The sequence below is a fragment of the Arachis hypogaea genome, chromosome 9 (assembly GCF_003086295.3).
Source record: "Arachis hypogaea cultivar Tifrunner chromosome 9, arahy.Tifrunner.gnm2.J5K5, whole genome shotgun sequence".
NCBI lineage: Eukaryota > Viridiplantae > Streptophyta > Magnoliopsida > Fabales > Fabaceae > Arachis > Arachis hypogaea.
In genome coordinates, this window is record NC_092044.1 from 6,409,969 (window position 1) to 6,430,696 (window position 20,728).

Here is a 20,728-nt window from a genome sequence, read left to right on the forward strand (position 1 = left end):
CTAAAAATATGCATAATAGATAACTAACACGCCCATTTTTTTGCCGTTCGAATATAAAAATTTTATTGAAGGCAAATGAGGACAAAATTCTATCTCCATCTTTGCCGCGTCTAGGGATCCATACAATACAACTGTTGCTGTATAATTCGTTGAGTAAAAAATCCGCACAATTAACATACACCACCACCGTGCTATTCCCGAGTTATAATTAAGTAACAAAAGAGAAAAAGATTTTGTTTCTTTTCTGTAAAATGCATAGATAACACTAATCTTTCGACTTTTTATTTATAAATATATGTTTATTTCTTTTATAAAATTAAAATAATTTACTCATTAGTTAATTTGATTAAAATATTTTTAATATTTATTATAATAATATATAAAATAATAATAATTAGTTTATTCAAATAATAATAATGATAAACGAATAATAATATAAAATATATATTTATTATATATTATCGTAATAAATTATATTTATTTTAATATTCAATCATTAATAAAAATATATTAAGAAAATTTAAATTGAATGTTTTTGTAACAAATTAAAATATCTTATACTATGTGATGAAATATAACAAATAAATCAAATTTATTACGGTAATAAATATTTTATATTATTATTATTTAAATCAACTAACTAATTATCAATAATCTATATATTATAACGACAGATAAAGACGTTTAAAATGTCTTTTTTAAAAATATTTTTTAGAAATTAAAATTTAATATATATAATCGATTAAATCGTGTTATTTTTGTCAAAATTAGGCTAGACAAATTGATTTAACCGAAAAAATAGTGAATCAAATCTTGAACTGGTCTAAATTAATATTATTTTTTTAATAAAAAATAACTACAATACCCTATTATAGATAATGATTAAAATATTGTTATTATATATATATATATATATATTATTTTTAAAAATTTTAAATCATAACCCTACGATAGAAAAATAAAGGACTAAAATTTAGGATTCTGAATATATATATATATATATAAGTATTTTAGTCATTTTCTATAATAGAGTATTGTAGTCATTTTCTATAAAAAATAATATTAATTTAGACCAGTTCAAGATTTGATTCACAATTTTTTAGTCAAATTAATTTATCTAGCCTAATTTTAATAAAAATAACACGATTTAATCGATCAAATGTGTCAAATTTTAATTATTAAAAAATATTTTTATTAAAAGACGTTTTCAACGTCTTTATCTAAATAGCTTCTCTATTATAATAATTATTTTATAATAATTATTGAATGATATTTTGATCAAATAAACTAAAAATAAAGTATTTTAATCGTACATATTTTAATAGTTGCCATTATATATACTAGTTTAGTATCATGGATCAACACCTTGAGCTAGACCCAAAATATGCATATGGCATCCTTCAATGTTCATTCTCCTGCTGCTGCTGCTCCACCTCTCACTAATAAGTACGATGTGTTCATCAGCTTCAACGGTAGGGACACGCGTAACGGTTTCACTAGCCATCTTCATGCCGCTCTATGCAAAAACCAGATCGAAACGTTCATAGACTACAGAATTGAAAAAGGTGGGGAGATCTGGCAAGAACTCGTGGAAGCCATCAGAGAGTCGATGGTGTATCTGGTCATCTTCTCCGAACGCTATGCACAGTCAAAGTGGTGCTTGCGGGAGCTCGTTGAGATCATGGAATGCAAGAACAAGAATGGAGACTACCATGTCATTCCTGTGTTCTACAAGATTGAACCAAGCCATGTTCGGAAGCAAACGGGCAGCTACTACTCCATATTTGCGGAATATGAGAGAAACTTGGACCATGGCCTTGTTCGCCAGTGGAGAAAGGTACTCTTTGACGCTGCCAATATCTCCGGCTTCGAATGCAACGGCCGCAGGTAAGTGAATCCCACCATGCATCTTTTGTTTGATTTATTATATATAATTTTTCAAAAATATTACAAAATCAACTACTAAATCAATTATATTTTATTTTAGATTTAATTATTCTATTAATTTTTATAATTTTATTAAATTTTTAATTAAGTTTTTATATTTTTTTAATTAATTTCTATACTGCTTTTAATTTTATTATTAGGTTCTTCCTAAAGAGTTAACTGAACAAATTAAAAGTATTTATAATTAAAAACCTAATTGAATGTTTAATGGCATGTATTTTTTAAAAATATTTTGTTAATTTAATATTTTTAATATAAAAATAATTTAATTATAAAATTAAAAATAATATAAAAATTTAATTGAAAAAATATAAAAATTTAATTAAAAATTTAGTGAAATTATAAGGATAAATAAAATAATTAAATTTTTATTTTATATAAATATATGTGTTATTTTTTAACAATTTTTAATATATATTTTATATAAATAATTGATTTAATATTATTTTTAGTATACAAATAATATGATTATTAATTTTTTATGAAAAATAAAATTTGTATACTTAAATCAGTGTCTCACTTTTGGATATGCATTCTACAAAAGAATTATCAACTATTTGTTAATTTTTGTGTGAATATATGTATGTATTATATTATGCATTTTTTTAGTAAGGTGATTTATTACAAAAATAATTAATAAATTTTTTAATTAAACAAACAAATATATTTATAATAGCATAATTAATTTTTTAAGTATAAAAAGTATTTATTGTTATATTTTTATAGTTTTATTTGTATTTTTATTATAAAATATAAATTTAATTTAGTTGCATTATTTATGAAATTAATTATAAATATCAAAAAAATTAATTATATATTATTCATAAAGTTTTTTTTTTTAAATAAGACTTTAGATAAAAAATAAAAGATTATGCCATCTAAATTATAATTTATTGACATATCATTGATAAAGAAAGGTTTATTATAAATATGAATAATGATTCTTATACAGATAATTAATTAATGCGAGTTTCTTTCTTTACTCTCAAGTTGGAGACCCGTCTTCTTGAGTTTCAACTAACACAGCCAAAGAGAATGGAATAAATTAAAAAGACTAAAAAATCATAAACATATATTCGTACACACACGAAGATAATAAAAAACAATTATGATTGATATACATACAAAAAATAATCATTAAATTAGTTATTAGTTATTAATGTATAATATATTAAAATATAAACTTTACACTAAAAATAAATTAAATAATATATATAAATATATAATAATTAATTTATTATTAATGACTAATTTTAATATTCACCTTACATTTTTTAATAAAAAACGTAAAGAAAAGGTACTACCGAGGGGGGGGGGTGAGGAATTGGTTTTATAATTAGGGTATAAAATATTAGCGTGTTCACATAGTGATAAAAGTAGGATATAAAATATTTATTTAGAGTTTATTTATAAAAATTTTGTATCTTTTTAATTCCTCCAACAAAACATGACGAAGGTTGTTATTGCCTCATAGCACCAATTATTTTAGAAGAAGTAAAGTCAGCTGTTTTTATATATATTTTTTGGCTAATTCTATGGTGTTTATGAATTGGTGTCTAAATTTTGTCTAATTTATCTTTTATAGTAAGTTTTGATTTTTTAAAAATTATTTATTATTATATCTTTTAAATTAAATATTATTTTTTAACTTTTTTTAATAAATAGGCAACATCTTTTAGGCACCATAGCATTCACCATATTTTTTTAAGGTATCGAGCTCTAATGAGTTTTAGGTTTATTTATTTATTTATAAAAATACTAAAAGATGGTTCGATTTGACGTTTAGATTATGGTTCGTCATGCGTTCTCTAATTTAAATATGGATCCAAGAACGATAGAAACTTTTGTAATTCTTATTCCAAAAGTAGAAAATCCGATTTTTATGAAGGATTTACAATCTGTTAATTTTTGTACGTAATGTAGTTTACAAAATTATAACGAAGGTCCTGATCAATAAACTTCGTTCCCATCTCAAAGAAATTGTTGGACCCCTTCAAGGAGGGTTTATTCCGAGGAGAGAAACTTCTGACAATATTATTGTAGTACAAGAAATTCTCCATTTGATGAAGAAGACAAAGTCAAAGAAAGGCACAATGACCTTTAAAATTGATTTAGAGAAAGCGTATGATAGAGTGGATTGGGGAGTTTTTGAAACAAATTCTTGTGAGTTTTGGCTTTTCTCCTCTGGCAGTCAATTTGATTATGCGTTGTATCATTGCTTTCTCGTTGTCTATCCTCTGGAATGGGAATAGATTAAATAGCTTCACTCTGAGCAGGCGTCTTAGACAAAGGACTCTATGTCACTGTATCTGTTTGTGTTATGTATGGAGAGATTGTCATATTCTATTAATCAACAAGTTGATAGGGGCTTATGGAAATCGGTTGCAATTTCTAGAGAGGGTCCAATAATTTCTCATTTGATGTTTGCCGATAATTTATTTCTTTTCTGTAAAGCCAAAAAACAGCAAGTTCAAACTGTAATGGAAGCTTTAGAAACCTTCTGCAGAGCCTCTGGGATGAAGGTCAATGTGGAGAAATCTAAAGCGCTATGCTCTAGGAATGTTTCGGCGACAAGAAAAGAGATTCACCGGAGTGTCTTCCATCAGATTCGTCAAGAACTTGGACAAGTATTTAGGGGTGAACCTTAATCTCTCTTGGATGACACGCACAACTTTCAATGATGTTTTGGACAAGATTTGGGAAAGGCTAGCCAGCTGAAAAGGCAAATTGCTTAATAAGGTAGGCAGACTTTATTTGCTCAATTCGGTAATGACTGCGATTCCTAGTTACTTACCACATGCAGGTATCTCTCTTCCCTAAACGGGTAACTAATTAAATTGAATACATGATGCGAAACTTTCTGTTGAAGGGTCAAACTGATGGTAGAGGCCTGATTCTAATTAATTAGAAGGTGTTGGTCCCCCCTCCCAAAAGAAATTTGGGGTCTAAAAATCAGAGATCCTTTTTGTGCTAATATTGTTCTTCTTAAAAGTTAGTTTGACAACATTTTCACCATCCGCCTGACAAGTTATAGGTTCAATTGTTAACGGAGAAATATCATTTCTCTAAGGATGATTGCTTCAATCGGTCTCGAAGCAGGAGATCTTATGTTTGGAAGAGTATATGTCGAGTTTGGGATATTTTACAGGAAGATTTTATTTGGTGCATTGGGGATTTGGAACAGAACTTTTAGTTTTCTAAATGGAGAAGAGAGGGACGACTATGTTATGAGATGGATTATGTTCACATTTCTGATTTAGATTCTTGAATCTTGGACCTTCGGTCATCTGGATAGTGGAAACTTGAGAATATCTATTCTCCTCTGAATCAGTCTCTGCAGAACTATATATTAACTCTTACAACGTGGATGTTCAAGCTAGTTCAGAGGTCGGTTGGTGTTGGACTGGTGCAGTTTCAAAGGTTTATGACGCTCATAGTGATTTTTTGTGGCTCAGTAAAAAGATGTTTAGTTGGAAGGATAGGGAGAATTGACTTTGGCTTTGGCATCAACATCTTCCGAAAAAGCACAAATTCTTGGTCTGGTTATGTCTTTGAGAGGCTCTTCCTACTGCTGCAGAGACATTTTGCACATGGATAGCTGTTCACGATATTTCTCAAGTTAGAAATCAGTTTTACATTACATTCGGGATTGTCCAAAAGCCCATGTAGTTTAAACAACGCCCCTTTAGATTCTTTTCTGGTCTCTAGTGGATTTGGCGTTCGAGAAATAACGAGATATTTCATCCCTACGAGCCTTGAACCACAGACAAGGTGACTGGTATGACTTTGTTCATGGAAAAGGAGCTCCGGAATATTTTGAGTTGAAATGAGTGTCTATCCCCTCCACCATTAGTGGCTCTTGGATCCCCTCTCAATAGGTACCTTTAAGATTAATTGTGATGCTAGCTATCTCGACAATGATGCTCGAGTTGGTTTTGCCTGTGTTAGTAAAGGTTGGAAGAAAAGGTGACAACAAGACTGTTTGGGAACAATTGAGAGTCATAGTATTCTGCAAGGAGAGTTACTTGCTATTTGGAGAGGCTTTCTTTTAGCTTGGAACTTAGGGCAAAAAGATATTACATGTGAGACAGACTGTGTGCAGACTTTTATTATTGTCAATAATTTACATGATTACTCTAATTTTATTGATCTTTTGGTATTAAAATATGAGATATCATGTATTAAAATGGCATGCTGATCTCCAGTTAATTTTAAAAGATGCAAATATAGTAGTAGATATTATGACAAAGACTGCAATGAAGACTCTTTCTCATCAATTAAAACTTCCGTTGTCTTGAAAAAGACTTAAGAGTAGTATTTAACGAAAAATTTTTTAAATAATTTTTTATTTGTTTTTTTTTTACTGTTGTTCGTTTTCTTTTCGGTAAAAGAAAAAAAAATTATAAAAGATATGATGCACAATAAACACAAATAGTTGGTACGTAAAAGAAACTTATTAGTTTTATGTTAATTTAAAGTTTATTATCTTAGAGTAAAATGCATTTTCAGTTTTAAGTACTATTATCAAGTACATTTTATTGAGTAGATTTTAGATATCTTTTAATTGAATTTTGGATATTTTTATTTTTAAGATTTAAATATATTTTTATAATATTAAATATTAATTGTATCATTACTTTTTAAGACTTTTTTTTTTATAAGAGTAACTTATTAAAATTGTCTCCAATTTTTTAATACACTGGTAAACATATATTTTTAATTTTTGATGAAATTAAATATATATTCTAAAAAATATTTTAAAAATTGAATTTTGATATAATTTTCTGTAAGTAATATAATTTAAAAAATATTTTAAAAATTTGTTATTTTACCTTAGGTAGATTTTATTTTTTTACAATTTTTTGTCACTGACTATAAACACTTTCTTTTAATTTGGTTGTATATTGATTTTCCTTTGGTTAAATTTACATATACCAGGACGGAGGCTGAGATCATTGAAGGGATAATCCGAATGGTTGTGCAGAAATTGAATCACAAATATACAAATGAACTCAGAAGTCCTTTTATTCGAGATCAAAACTATGCATGCATTGAAGCTCTTCTGAAAATGCAATCAAGGGAAGTTCAAATCATTGGAATCTGGGGCATGGGCGGTATAGGTAAAACAACCCTTGCTGCTGCAATTTTCAAAGAGTTCTCTTCCAAATTTGAGGCTAGTTGTTTTTTGGAAAATGTAAGAGAAGAATCATCAAATCATGGACTCAATCACATATTCAAGAAACTCCTTTCTGATTTGCTGGAGGAAAAGGTTCATATTAGCACTCCCAAAGTAATATCCTCAGCAATCATAAGTAGATTAAGGCGTAAGAAAGTTTTCATTGTACTAGATGATGTCCATACTTCTGAACTCTTAGAAACTTTGCTTGGGGTTGGCCATGATTATCTAGGATTTGGTAGCAAAGTGATTGTGACAACCAGAGATAAGCATGTGCTTCAGGGAAGAGTGATCATACATCACATTCATGGAGTAAAAGAAATGAATTTTGAGAACTCCCTTAAACTTTTCAGCTTAAATGCCTTCAACAAGCATTGTCCAGAAACTGAATATTTGGATCTATCAATGATAGCAGTTGCTTATGCAAGTGGCATCCCTTTAGCTTTGAAAGTTTTGGGATCTTTTCTGAGATCAAAAAGTTATCATGAATGGGAGAGTGCATTGGCAAAACTGAAAGAAGTTCCCAATGGAGATATCCAGAAGGTATTGAGATGGAGTTTTCATGAATTGGATGATACAGAAAAAAATATATTTCTTGACATTGCTTGTTTTTTCAAAGGGCAAAACCGATATAAAGTAACAAGGTTATTGAATGCCTGTGGTTTCTTTGCGGAGATAGGGATAAGAACCCTTTTAGACAAGGCTTTGATAAGAATAACAATCAATGATAGCATACAAATGCATGATTTGATACAGGAAATGGGTCACAAAATTGTCCATGAAGAATCCATTAAGAACCCAGGAGGACGTAGTAGGTTGTGGAAATCTGAAGAAGTTCGAGACATATTGAAAAATAACAAAGTAAGAGATAGATTGATGTTTCTAAATTATCATAAGAATAAATGACCATCTATACCATGAAAGATAAAAACACTTATATATATTTTTATACTAGATAGAAACTAAATTTGTATCTACGTAAGATGTTCTTTGTGTGATAAAGTACCTTAAGTGGCACTCCAACTCTCCAAAAATAGGTATAAGTTTAGTTTCGATTTAGTATGTGTATATATGTCAGTGTTTTTATCTTTTATGAATACAAATAGTCATTTATTTATTATCATAATGTATCCATATATCGAAAAAATGCAGCTTGTTAAAAATTGTACTAACATTTTTTTGTTGTATTTGTTGGCCATAGGGGACTGATGCAATTGAAACAATATTCTTGGATATGACTCAAAACACTGATGAGCTGTGCATAAGTTCCCAGGCATTTAGGAAGATGCCAAACCTAAGGTTACTTGCTTTTGCAGATAATAAAGCTTTTCAGAGGAAGAAGAAGAGAACTAATGAGACACTAGACCTTCCAACAAATCTTGAGTTGCCTAATAATTTGAGATATATCCAGTGGGATGGTTGTCCATTGAAATCTCTAACAACTAGTTGGCCTAGTAAGCTTGTTCAGCTTTCCATGCCATACAGCAACGTTGAAAAACTTTGGGATGGGGAACAGGTATGTACAAATATATTTCGGAATGTATACTGATTAAAATATTAATTTGTTTTCTCCAAAAAGAGTGAAATAAATTGATTCTTTAAATTGGATTAAATCAAATTAATCTCCAAATTATCCTAACATGTATCATGCTTGTTGCTATTCTATTTTTTGTCCATCATATCACATCATATATATAACATGTATAAACAATCAATTATCAATGAATTACAAAGTATAAAAATACGTGTTTAAAATCTCATAAAATTTTTTTATTATATTTTTGACATAACTATTCTGTTTAATTTATTGTAGATTTAATTAATCTAGCTACCATAATAAATTTTATTATTATTCTACTAACTAATTATTTAGTTTAAAAAATTGTGTGAATCAATATATGTATATATATATACACAACTATAAAATAATTGATATGATAATTGATTTTTTATAATTTCATAACAATTTTTATTTATTATTTTTTGTCTTCATGCTTATTGACCCAAGTTGGTGTCATCACAAAACTGTATTTTTTTGTTGAATCCAACTTGAAACCATAAAATGATTTTATTAAATTTTACGTGAAACTTAATGGATCAATATCTTTTAATTAAAGTGAAAAATATGATAAAATAATAAAATGAGAAATTAATTATTTTTAAATTACAATAGTAAAACATATATTTCATAAAAATTATAAAATTATAGAAGTTACAAAATCAATAATGATCAACCTTTTATTTTATTATTTTATTAATTTTTTTATTCTAGAGAATCCAAATTCAAACTTAATATATAATTTATACTAGAATGCAACATAAAAAGAAAAAGTAAAAACAACCATGCTTGTTAAATGCGCACCAAAAAGGCTTAGGAGCCACTTTAAAAAACCAATTTGACTCGTTGACTTTTGGGCTTTCATTCTCTTCAATCTTGTTTGGTATATAATAAAATTAGCTATTAAAAAATTTAATTGAATTGATCTAATAATTAATTTATTAGTCTATTTAAATAAATGTCAGAAATTTAAATTCTATTTTTTGTATGTAATAACTCATTAGTTAACAAACTTTTAAATAGGGCTTTTTCTTTCTCTTTTTATATATATATATATATATATATTTAAAAATACTATTTATACATTAAAATAGAACTCTCTCTCTCTTTCTCTATATATATATTTAAAAATACTATTCATACACTAAAATAAGTTACTAATATATTTGCGTATAAATACATAATATGATTTAGTTTAATAGTTGATATATATTTAAGCAACCATACCAAGGGCATACTAAGATTAAACAATACACATTAAAATATAAAAAAATATGTTAAAATAAATTAATCTATATATATTTAAATATAAATATAAAATGATTAATTTTAATAGTTGAAGTATTTAAGTATTTAACTCAGAATTTGAAAGTGCACATGGTCAAAAACAGTTAATCCTAAAGATAAAATGTATATTAAATAATTTTCTTTTGATTCATTTGTGTTGCAGAATCTACCCAGTCTGGAGGTAATTAACCTTGAATGTTCTAGAAGGATGAAAGAGTGTCCAGACTTGTCAGGTTGCCCAAATCTAAAACTGGTACGGCTCACTGGGTGTAATAGCTTGACTCATGTTCACGCTTCCGTTTTCTCTCTTCAAAAGCTTGAAAGTTTGCATGTATATGCATGCAACGCACTCACAACCCTATCAAGTGAATATTGTTCACCATCTCTTCAATCAATTGTTGCCTATGATTGCCCTAATCTTCAAGAATTCTCAGTCCCAATGATTGGTGATCATTCCGGAATTCATCTGCATCTGAGGTCAACTGCTTTGAAGAAACTACCATCATCAATATTTCTTCTTAAGGATCTTCAACACTTCTCCTTTCCAATTAGTGAGAGCCTTATGGATCTTCCTACAAACTTTGCCTTTCAAATCTCGCTTTCTGATCCTGTTGAACATAAATATGACACTGCAATCACCTTACATAAAGTACTACCTAGCCCTGTCTTTCAATCTGTAGTACGTGTAGTGTTTGATAATTGTTGCAGCTTAACTGAAATCCCAGAAAGCTTCTCTTTGTTATCATCATTAGCGCACTTAAACCTATATCGTTGCATTCATGTCAGAACCTTGCCCCAAAGCCTTAAGTGCCTTCCACGCCTTGAAGTTCTTAACATTTTTCAATCTGATATGCTGGAACTTTTGCCAATGCTTCCACCTTCCTTGAAACGCCTTAGGGTCTGGGATTGCAAGCTTCTGAAGACAGTGTTGAGTACAATAAGCGAACCAACCAGGAAAGATGAGGCTACATTTTTGTTCCTGAACTGCAATAATTTGGATGAAGACTCGTATGGTATCATTTTGAAAGATGTTATTGTAAGGACAGAACTTTTGATAACACCACCATCATCATCAGGAACAGAATTTGAAAACCAAGAAAAAGAAAGAGTCTTCGATTGTTATACAGATTTTGGTGAGATTTGTTATTTGTTGCCAGTTAGAGGCAGTAATATTCATGACTTGTTTGATGTCCACTCTACTGAAGAAGCTACTTATAAGTTGAGTGTTGAAGTGCCTCGAGATTCCAACTTAGTTGGTTTCCTTTTTTTCATTGTTGTTTCTGAAGAACAATGGAGCTGCATAGAAGAACACACATGGTACAATGTAAGCGACCTCCTAGGCTTTGGGTGTGAATGTTCCTTGGAAACATGTTGGGGTGAAAAGGTTCATACAGAAAGCTTCTCCTTGTTACAATGGCACTGGGATCAATTCTACCATCATCTCAATATTACTTCAGATCATGCGTTTTTATGGTATGACGAGAAATGTTGTAAGAAGATAATGGAGCCAATTAGAGGGAGAAAAGGAAAAGACATCAATGATGAGAAGGGATCCACGTCCACTTGCAACAATGCAAATCTTACACTTGAATTCTTTGCTGGGGTGGTGAATAAATTGGATGCAGTGATACAAGAGTGTGGCATTCGCTGGATATATCAAAATGTGGAGGAAGAAGAAGGACCAAGAGGGCGCAAATCCAAGAGAAGCATCGAAGAATCTTATGAAGAAGAAGGTTCTGATGATGATGAGCAAGAAGAATCATCAATTCCTCCAACAAAGAAGTTTAAGCAAAGTTTGCTAGAACCTTCCTTGATGCTTGAAGGAGAAGAAGTAGTAGAGGACTTGAGGTAATCTTTTAATTAATCGATGAATAATTACCCCAAAATTAGTCGTTTTTTAAGTTTTTAATGTCAGTTATTCAAAGTTTTTATTTAAAAAAAAAAAATCAAAGATAGGGAGACTCGAATCCGTAACTTCTTAAGTGAATATAGAGAACTATGTCATTTGAATTATAATTTATTTGCCAGTTATTCAAAGTTTACAATACACAAAATAATTCTGTTAATTTAATTGAAATTATTGTTTTTATTTTTGAATATTTTAAAAAATTTATTTTAAGATTTTCTAAACTCTTTAAAAACAATTTAACATTAAGAATTATTTTGTGTATATTTTAAAAATTTAAGAGACTAAAGTATTTGATTTTAAAAGTAATTACTTTTAGCTAATGAGTTATAACTCATATGACATAATTTTTCCATACTCACTTGAAAGGTTATAGGTTTGAATTTTTCTATTTTGATAAAAAAAAAAGTAATTACTCTTAATTGATTAATAATAAGTGATAATTGAATTATTGATGTGACTTACTGGGCTAGTAAATTTAATTTTCTTTATTGCGGAAACGGTATATTTGAACAGGGAAAAACTTGAAGAAATCTTGCACATTGGATTTGATATATGGAGATTCATGTGATGAGGAAAAGGAACGACATGTAGCTCCTCCGGGAAGTACTGTCATGTTATTGCAGTTTCTTGTGATTGATATGAAGGTTTATGTGTAAGAATTTGTCGAATCTATGAATGTGAATGATTATCACGTGCACACGATCGATCTGATCTCTTTGAGAACAAACAAAGATTTCACAATTTCACAAGCAAAGGATAGATATTCTAATATCTATAACTAAAATTTATAGTAATATAGCAGAAATTTTGTTCATCAACTTACAAATTAAATGTGCGGAAACCGATCCCCAGAAGATTGACTTAACAACACTTAACAACAAAAACAAAATCATATCGACAAAATGAAGACATAATTCATCCCAAATAATAATAAATAATAATGAATTCATCCCAAACCACACATGGTGGTGCTGCTGCTCTAATAATCGACAGCCACCGAAAAATGTCCCACAAAGGTTCTGCAATCTATGGGGTATGGGCAAGTGTCATCCTAGACCCCTGGTGAAACTTTACTAATAGTGAAACATTATTACTTTTTGAAGTATTTAAAATAAAGAGAAATAAATCAATTTTCTACTTTTGAATTTGTTTTTTATCAATCGATTTTTTTTAATTATACTTTGCTAAAAGAATTTTTACATAGATACTATGGTTACTTTTCAGTTTTCACCGTTACGATAATTAGAATTTCAAATTATTGAATAAGAAATTCATTTTAATAAAACTATAAATTTTTTGAAAAATAAAAATGATGATAAATATCATATATATTTGTTAGGCTAATTTTTTTTATATTGATTAAATATATGTGTAATACATTGTTATTGGAAGATTATGTGTTTTCTTATATGGTGTTTTATTCAAATCGGATGATCCGATTTGTTTGATGAAAAAAAATAAACTATAAATCGGAAGATCCGATTCACTTGAAAAAAAATAAACCCCAAATCAGAGGATCTCATTTATATTTTTTATTTTTTTTATTTGTTAAAATAAAAATCAGACGATCCGATTTTAACATTAAAATTTTTTTTATTTTCGAAATCACAAGTCGGACCGTCCGATTAGTTTTGTTTTCTTTTTTTTGTTTTAAATCAAAACAGACCTCCGATTAGAGTTTTTATTTTTTTTTATTTTTTCTGAACTCAAAACGGATCTTCCAATTTTTACTAAAACACTACTGACATCACATATATGGAAAGCATCCCTCTTCTCCATAGTGTTGTATTACTCAATTCCATCCTCTATATCAAAAATAAAAAGCGTATTTATTAGTACATTATATAAAAATATTGTTTTAAATATGTCACTTTTATTCTATAAAAATAATTTGAATATCTTTAACCATATTTTATTTTTTGTTACCCAGAGGATCCTCCAACTCGACAGATCAAGGACTAATTCGTCTGATTATCTTTAATCATATTTTATGTTTGAAAAAGTATGAGGAGCTAATGGAATATTTATACAATGTATACAATAAAAGTTTACGGAGTATTAGAGATATAACTATTAGTGTTATCTTTTTCTATCAACTGAAATTTTTGGGATGAGTGGTATCATAACATGGTATTAACCCGAAAATCAGTTTAACCTTTTGGGAAGATGTTTATTATCCCTAGTACACTTGGATGGTTATTCTGGATAATATAAGGGATGTTTATTTTATAACTCATAGCCCATTGTACACATTGTACAAATAAGCCATTGTCTCCCTAGCGAGATCCTTTATGTTTTGATTACTCACGAGATCCGTCAATCCAATAGGTCAATGACTCATTCGTCATAAAAATTTAAACTTCTGACACTTGATTAAGGGGACTAGTGAACTAAGAGACCAACCAATTTGGTTATATTTCTTATATAATTTACTAATAAAAATAAGTGATAGTTGAGGCCCATTACGGTTCGCCGATTGTCTTTTAAAGTTTGGGCTTTCGCTTCTCCTAAACAGGAAATCCAAAAGAAAAAAAAATGAAAGAACATTCGAGAATCCGCAGAAAAAATAATAATAGTAATAACTAATAACCAAAGAATAAAAAAAAAAATAAAAAATAGTGAAGCTTAAACCCTCTGTAAAGCCCTACTACTCTTAGCTGTCTCCATCATTTCTGAGTTCCATTCATTCATTTCATTCATTCTTTCATTTCTGATTCCCAATTTTTGTTTCAATGTATCGATTAGCTTACAAGCTAGCCTCCTCCATCACTTCCTCAACCTCAAAGAACGTTGTATGAACAATTACACTCTCCTTTTCCACTCTTGTTTCTTCCACTTCTACGAATTGCAATCTTCATTTTTATTTATGTGTTGCTGGAACAGATACGCTGCAGGGTTATTTCAAGTAGAAACTATGCGAGCAAAGACATCAACTTTGGCGTCGGAGCTCGTGCTGCAATTCTTCAGGGTGTCACTGAGGTTGCTGATGCTGTCAAGGTTACGATGGGACCTAAGGTATTCTTGAGTTTGTTTGGGATTGAATAAATGAAAGTGACATGATTAGTGTGCAAATTTACTTTATTTAGTTATTTTTTTCAATGTTTGTTGTTTTTTGGTTGGTTGAATTAGGGTCGTAATGTGATTATTGAGAAAAGTTATGGGAACCCAAGGATCACAAAGGATGGTGTGACAGTAGCTAAGAGTATCAAATTTCAGGATAAGGCTAAGAACATTGGTGCTGATCTTGTTAAGCAGGTTGCCAAGGCTACCAACGCTGCTGCTGGAGATGGTGATTTTACTTTTCATTAAGGATTTGTGTTTTCTTTGATGATATTGCTTTAGTATGAATTCTAGCTGAAGCGATTTTGAACTCAGAAGGAATTGTTTTCAATCATGAGGCAATCAAGTTATTTTTTTATTTTTAAAATAAATGTAAGAAGGTATTTTCCATGATTGTTCAAGTATCAAAAAATTTTAAGCTATTTTTCCATGTTGTTCATAACTTAGATCTATTTATCTAACAAGTCTACGTTTCTTCTGTGATTCCAGGTACAACTTGTGCGACTGTGTTAACTCAGGCAATACTGATAGAAGGTTGCAAATCGATTGCAGCTGGTGTAAATGTCATGGATTTGCGCAATGGAATAAATAAGGCAGTTGATGCTGTAATTACTGATTTGAAAAGCAGGGCAGTAATGATAAGCACACCTGAAGAGATAACCCAGGTACAAGCGTCTTTCAGAAAAAATTTCTCTTTCTGAATGAATTTTTGTTTAAAAAAAATATGAAGTATACTTTCGGTTGACTTCCCTAATGCCCTTCTATCATTGATTTTAAGAGCGTAAACACTGAATACTATTGACAGTGGGAAGTTTTACAATATATTTATCTGACAATTATCTATTATCTATTGAACTATGTTTGTTGCCCATTTATTTCACTTATATAACCTGCAGGTTGGGACTATATCTGCAAATGGAGAGAGAGACATTGGTGAATTGATTGCAAAGGCAATGGAAAAAGTTGGGAAGGAAGGAGTTATTACTGTTGCTGTACGTGAATGTTTTGTGCTTTTCTGTGAACTTGTTTACAATGCTCAAGTCCAGGTTAGCTAACTTTCAGAGCTTTCAGGATGGAAACACTTTGGACAATGAGTTGGAAGTTGTTGAAGGAATGAAGTTGGGCAGAGGCTATATATCTCCCTATTTTATTACTGATCAGAAAACCCAGAAATGTGTAAGTGTATAATACTTCTTTTGTCACTAGCATCTATATGACTATATCAAAGATTCTGAAAAGTTGAACTGACATATTATGTTCAAGTATATTTGCCTTTCATAAGCATCTGATGTTGGTATGCTTAGATGGTGTTTCATTTATAATTATTATTATGTTTTGGATTATCTTCTGCGAAATAATGTTTCTATAAAGATGACCTTATTCGTGATTATTATGATTATGTGGCAAAGATGCAAGTTTCCAGCTTATTGCTTTGAACCCTATTTTCATTTTCCATTGTATAAGTTCATAGCATCATGTTAAGCAGTGGAATCAATGTTATGAACTTGGTTTATTCAGATATTTGTGATGTACATCAAGTTAATTAAAAGCTTCATCAATTTGGGTAGTTTTATCTATTTTTGGTTTTATTTGTGATATTAACAATAACAACTTTGATTTTGTAGGAATTGGATCACCCCCTTATCCTCATCCATGACAAGAAAATTTCAGACATGAATTCATTATTGAAAATATTGGAACTGTCAGTTGAGGTTTGCAAGCTAATATTGACAATGTGCTTGTTTCCATTTGCAGTTTGATTCTTCTCATTGTTTTGATTGTTGTTTAATGTTAATCAGAAAAAAAGACCGCTCTTGGTTGTAGCAGAAGATGTTGAGAGTGATGCATTGGCTATGCTCATACTAAACAAGCATCATGCTGGGCTTAAGGTGATTACACGGCTTTCCTCTTGATTATATATTCTGTTTCAGTGTTTCATTTCCCTCTAATTTTAGAGTCATTTATGTTCTATGTTGGTGACCTGAGTCTGCTTTCTTGTGTTGCTCTCTGATTTCTGATTTTCTGTTATGTTAACTTACGTTAGATGTTGAATATCATATAGTCATCCATGTATTTGCCCTTTATATTGGCAACAGCTTGGAACTTGATTTTCTTTTACTTTTTTTCCACTTACTTCATTTCATGTTTCTTGCATTTTAGGTTTGTGCTATAAAAGCTCCTGGTTTCGGTGATAACAGAAAAGCAAATCTAGATGATCTTGCAATTCTTACTGGAGGAGAGGTGATTATCTCCTCCGCTTCTTTATTTCTTAGATACTGCTTATTGGTTCTTGTTAGGGTGCGTCATTTTTAGAAACTGCTTGTCATTTACTGGGAAAATGATTATGATGGGTTTGGAAACAGGTCATCACAGAAGAGCGTGGTTTTACTCTTGACAAAGTCCTACCAGAAATGCTTGGTACTGCCAAAAAGGTGTGCACTCAAATGAACATACGAGTTTTTCGGTTCTTCATACTATTATATGTAACCAAATGAATCCACAACAGGTTACTATCTCCATTGATGACACTATCATTCTACATGGAGGTGGGGATAAGAAACTCATTGAAGAGAGATGTGAGGAGGTATTTTTTTTTTCCAATTTTTGGAAGTGTTTCATTCTGGTATTTTGTTCAAAGTCATTTAGCTTAGTGATTTTATATCTATTTCTTGCAGAACCATTTGATCAATATGAAAGGAATTAATCGGATCTTAGCTTAGGCTTAATTCAATACTTGCACCAAGTATCTTCTATTTGCTGCCATAACTCTATTCCCCGAATAATGCAATGTGACATGAGCTTAGCATTTTGTCGTGTGAATTATTTTGTTATAAATATCAAAATCAGAGTGATCATATTCATTCCCTCTAGTATTTTGTTCCTTCTGCAAATTTTTTTATTGTGCAACTGTGTGCATTGAGTGATGTTTGTTGCATAGACATTTAAAAGTGATATGAACACTACCATTTCAATTAAAATAGTTAACAATCTTTTTATAATAATCAGAATGTTTACCAATTACCACTACTCATGTTATATTGCCTTTTATGTAACTTATGATTTAGTACATGGATATTGTTTTATAGCTTAGGACAGCAATGAACAAGAGTTCTGCCACGTTCGATAAAGAAAAAGCACAAGAACGCCTATCAAAACTATCCGGTGGTGTAGCTGTCTTCAAGGTTTGTATCTCACCTCCCGAAAATATTTAGTTTGTGATAGTTTTTGTACAAGTTTCTTGAAATGGCATCAAATAATATCTCCAGGTTGGAGGGGCTAGTGAGGCAGAAGTTGGGGAAAGGAAAGATCGGGTGACAGATGCCCTAAATGCCACTAAAGCAGCAGTCGAGGAGGGAATTGTTCCAGGTACTCAGGCTATTTTTTTTCTAACTAGGTGGAAAGTCTAACTAGGTGGAAAGTATACAGTGACCCAGCAAATCAGCCTCTACCTTTGACATGTATTATTGATCATCTTGTTTTATTCAGGTGGTGGAGTTGCTCTCTTATATGCTACAAAAGTGTTGGAGAACCTCGAAACAAAGAACGAGGATGAGAAAAGAGGAGTACAGATTATTCAGAATGCACTTAAGGTTCTTGCACCCTACTTTACTATTTTTCTTCTGTACACAAAAGACGTTTCTGTCTATTTTACTTCTTACTTGCTTTGTGATTTTTAATCCAACATCTTTCCTCATAGTGCATATTTTGTCATAGGCACCTACCCTTACAATAGCTTCAAATGCTGGTTTCGATGGCACTTTGGTTCAGAGCAAATTGTTAGAACAAGACAATCATAATTTGGGTTTTGATGCTTCTAAAGGTTTGTAACCAGTTTACATATATATTTACAGACTACAACTTTTATCGCTGGTTTTTAGTTTACACCATGTGTGTCTTGTGTATTAGACATTTTTATAAGAAGTTATGAATTATTATTATCAAGTAATACATGTTATACATGAGTTATTCGTAATGCTTTATTTGTTGCTTATGATGATGCTTATTTTGCTAATGCAGGTGCCTATGTTGATATGGTAAAGGCTGGAATCATAGATCCTGTTAAAGTTGTTAGAACGGCTTTGGTAGATGCTGCCAGGTAAAATCATATGATCGCATTGCAGTTATTTTTACCTAGATACAGTTCAATTTATGAAATTGTCATGAGCTGATAACAATTTAAATAATTACAAATTTTGATAATGTAAATGTTGAATGGACTTGGTGCGCAACAACAATATTTTTAATGTTGTGCAGACTAGGGATGCTTAAATCGAAACGTTTGATCTTATTAGCAGTGGTTTATTGTTAATTAACTTGTTCTTTAATACTCAGAAACTGAAATCCGCACTTATTTAAGCAAGGCAGTATGAAAAGTTTTGGGAATTAATATCATACTTAAATTAATTTTTTCTAATTGCAGTGTCTCATTGCTACTGACAACAACGGAGGCAGCTATTGTGGATAATCCAAAGGACAAAAATAAAGCTCCCAGCCGGGTGCCCGATATGGATGCCTTGGTTATCTAACCTGTTATCCTAAATTATTATTTATGAAGGCATTGTTGTGTATTATTTTTTTGAGTCCTGAAATTCCTGTTAAAATAGTTGCAGATTGAAAATCTTAAAATGTATTTAGAGACATTGAAAAAAATAGGACTTTCTATTCACATTTTTTCCCCTGTAAGTTTAGGATACAAAGGAAACTGTTCACTCATCATTCTTTCGGTGAGTCGTCGGATTTATGCAACGAGTGCAAAAGTAATTTTTTGAAAATTAGATAAATTGAATCGAGTTATATTCTTGCCTATGATTTTTCTTTTCATCCACGAAGATGGGTTAGCTATTTCAAGCTGCTTCAGGAATCAGGATGTTTGAAATAAAATGGAAGTAAATTGAATTATTGGAACAATTACTAAATAAGGACTGATTTAAGAATTTATTCATAAAATAAGGAGATGAGTAAGGAGAAAGAAAGAGTGATAATGCTTACTCTGAATTGAGTTTCAAATATAATTATTTGATGTTAATGAATATTTTAAATTTTCCTTCCTTTTTATCTTTTTATCGTTTTTTCCCTAAAAATCTATACATCTCTTATATATGTTCTAATCTTGGATACTGATATAAGATTTAAAGATCCTTTTTTTGAAACTTTCATATAAAACTACTCTCTTATTTATTTATTTGTATTTGTACGGGAAAATGGTTTGAACCTTTATATGCCTACTAGTAGACAAATATAAAACTCAAGTGACAATTAACATGCTAGCTCTTTAATACCAGTAGAATTAGAACTACTACAATTATTATTAGTATTCAGATACATGAGAACTTTTATAAAAGTATAAAACACAATACTAGTAACAATGAGACCACAATGCAGAGATAAAATAAGACAAGAGTATAATGATAATTATTACTCTTCAAAGACAAGGAGGTCTAACACAGGATTTTTTTTTTTTTTTAAATATCAGACTAAAATCATCTCATGTGAATACTTAGATTCTCTTATATATGTATAGCTCTAATAGAATCTATCTTACTAACTTTTTATTTTTTTTTTTGTCGGTGAATTGGACAACCTCAATCCTAGGTACTTCTCACACATTTTTATCACATTTTTTCCTTAATTGCATTTTGAACCCTAGACCTTTAAAGTGAGGAGGGAAAGATATGCCATTAGAGCCAAGACTGATTGGCGAATCTATGTTACTAACTAAAGTGAATACTATCATGACTATCATTTTAGTGGCTATAAAAACATAAGATAATTCTAAAATTTTGACAATACA

The 20,728-nt window shown here is 30.1% G+C and overlaps 2 protein-coding genes across 2 annotated transcripts; both read left to right on the forward strand.

Moving 5' to 3' along the window:
* Positions 1-1,390: 1,390 nt before the first annotated feature.
* On the forward strand, positions 1,391-12,533 carry LOC112708791 (disease resistance protein RPV1-like). The gene is made up of 6 exons (XM_072201932.1): positions 1,391-1,887; positions 6,886-7,984; positions 8,325-8,639; positions 10,132-10,981; positions 11,126-11,761; positions 12,391-12,533. The coding sequence occupies exons 1-6, from the start codon at positions 1,391-1,393 to the stop codon at positions 12,531-12,533; spliced, it is 3,540 nt and encodes a 1,179-aa protein (XP_072058033.1).
* A 1,975-nt stretch (positions 12,534-14,508) lies between these two features.
* LOC112710141 (chaperonin CPN60-like 2, mitochondrial) lies at positions 14,509-19,743 on the forward strand. Its single transcript, XM_025762254.3, has 17 exons — positions 14,509-14,669; positions 14,761-14,892; positions 15,007-15,166; positions 15,427-15,602; positions 15,834-15,929; positions 16,009-16,113; positions 16,563-16,649; positions 16,737-16,826; positions 17,098-17,178; positions 17,301-17,369; positions 17,444-17,521; positions 18,024-18,119; positions 18,204-18,303; positions 18,424-18,527; positions 18,652-18,757; positions 18,955-19,033; positions 19,358-19,743. Exons 1-17 carry the CDS (start codon positions 14,610-14,612, stop codon positions 19,461-19,463), a joined length of 1,725 nt encoding a protein of 574 aa, XP_025618039.1. The 5' UTR covers positions 14,509-14,609; the 3' UTR covers positions 19,464-19,743.
* The last annotated feature ends 985 nt before the right edge of the window (positions 19,744-20,728 follow it).

Bases quoted from the DNA above. Each gene is read 5' to 3' on its own strand.
- LOC112708791 (XM_072201932.1), top strand. From the start codon at position 1,391: ATGGCATCCTTCAATGTTCATTCTCCTGCTGCTGCTGCTCCACCTCTC. The intron at 1,888-6,885 runs GTAAGTGAATCC...TACATATACCAG, and splicing joins TTCGAATGCAACGGCCGCAG to GACGGAGGCTGAGATCATTG. The intron at 7,985-8,324 runs GTAAGAGATAGA...TGTTGGCCATAG, and splicing joins ACATATTGAAAAATAACAAA to GGGACTGATGCAATTGAAAC.
- LOC112710141 (XM_025762254.3), top strand. From the start codon at position 14,610: ATGTATCGATTAGCTTACAAGCTAGCCTCCTCCATCACTTCCTCAACC. The intron at 16,650-16,736 runs GTTTGCAAGCTA...AATGTTAATCAG, and splicing joins TATTGGAACTGTCAGTTGAG to AAAAAAAGACCGCTCTTGGT. The intron at 19,034-19,357 runs GTAAAATCATAT...TTCTAATTGCAG, and splicing joins GCTTTGGTAGATGCTGCCAG to TGTCTCATTGCTACTGACAA.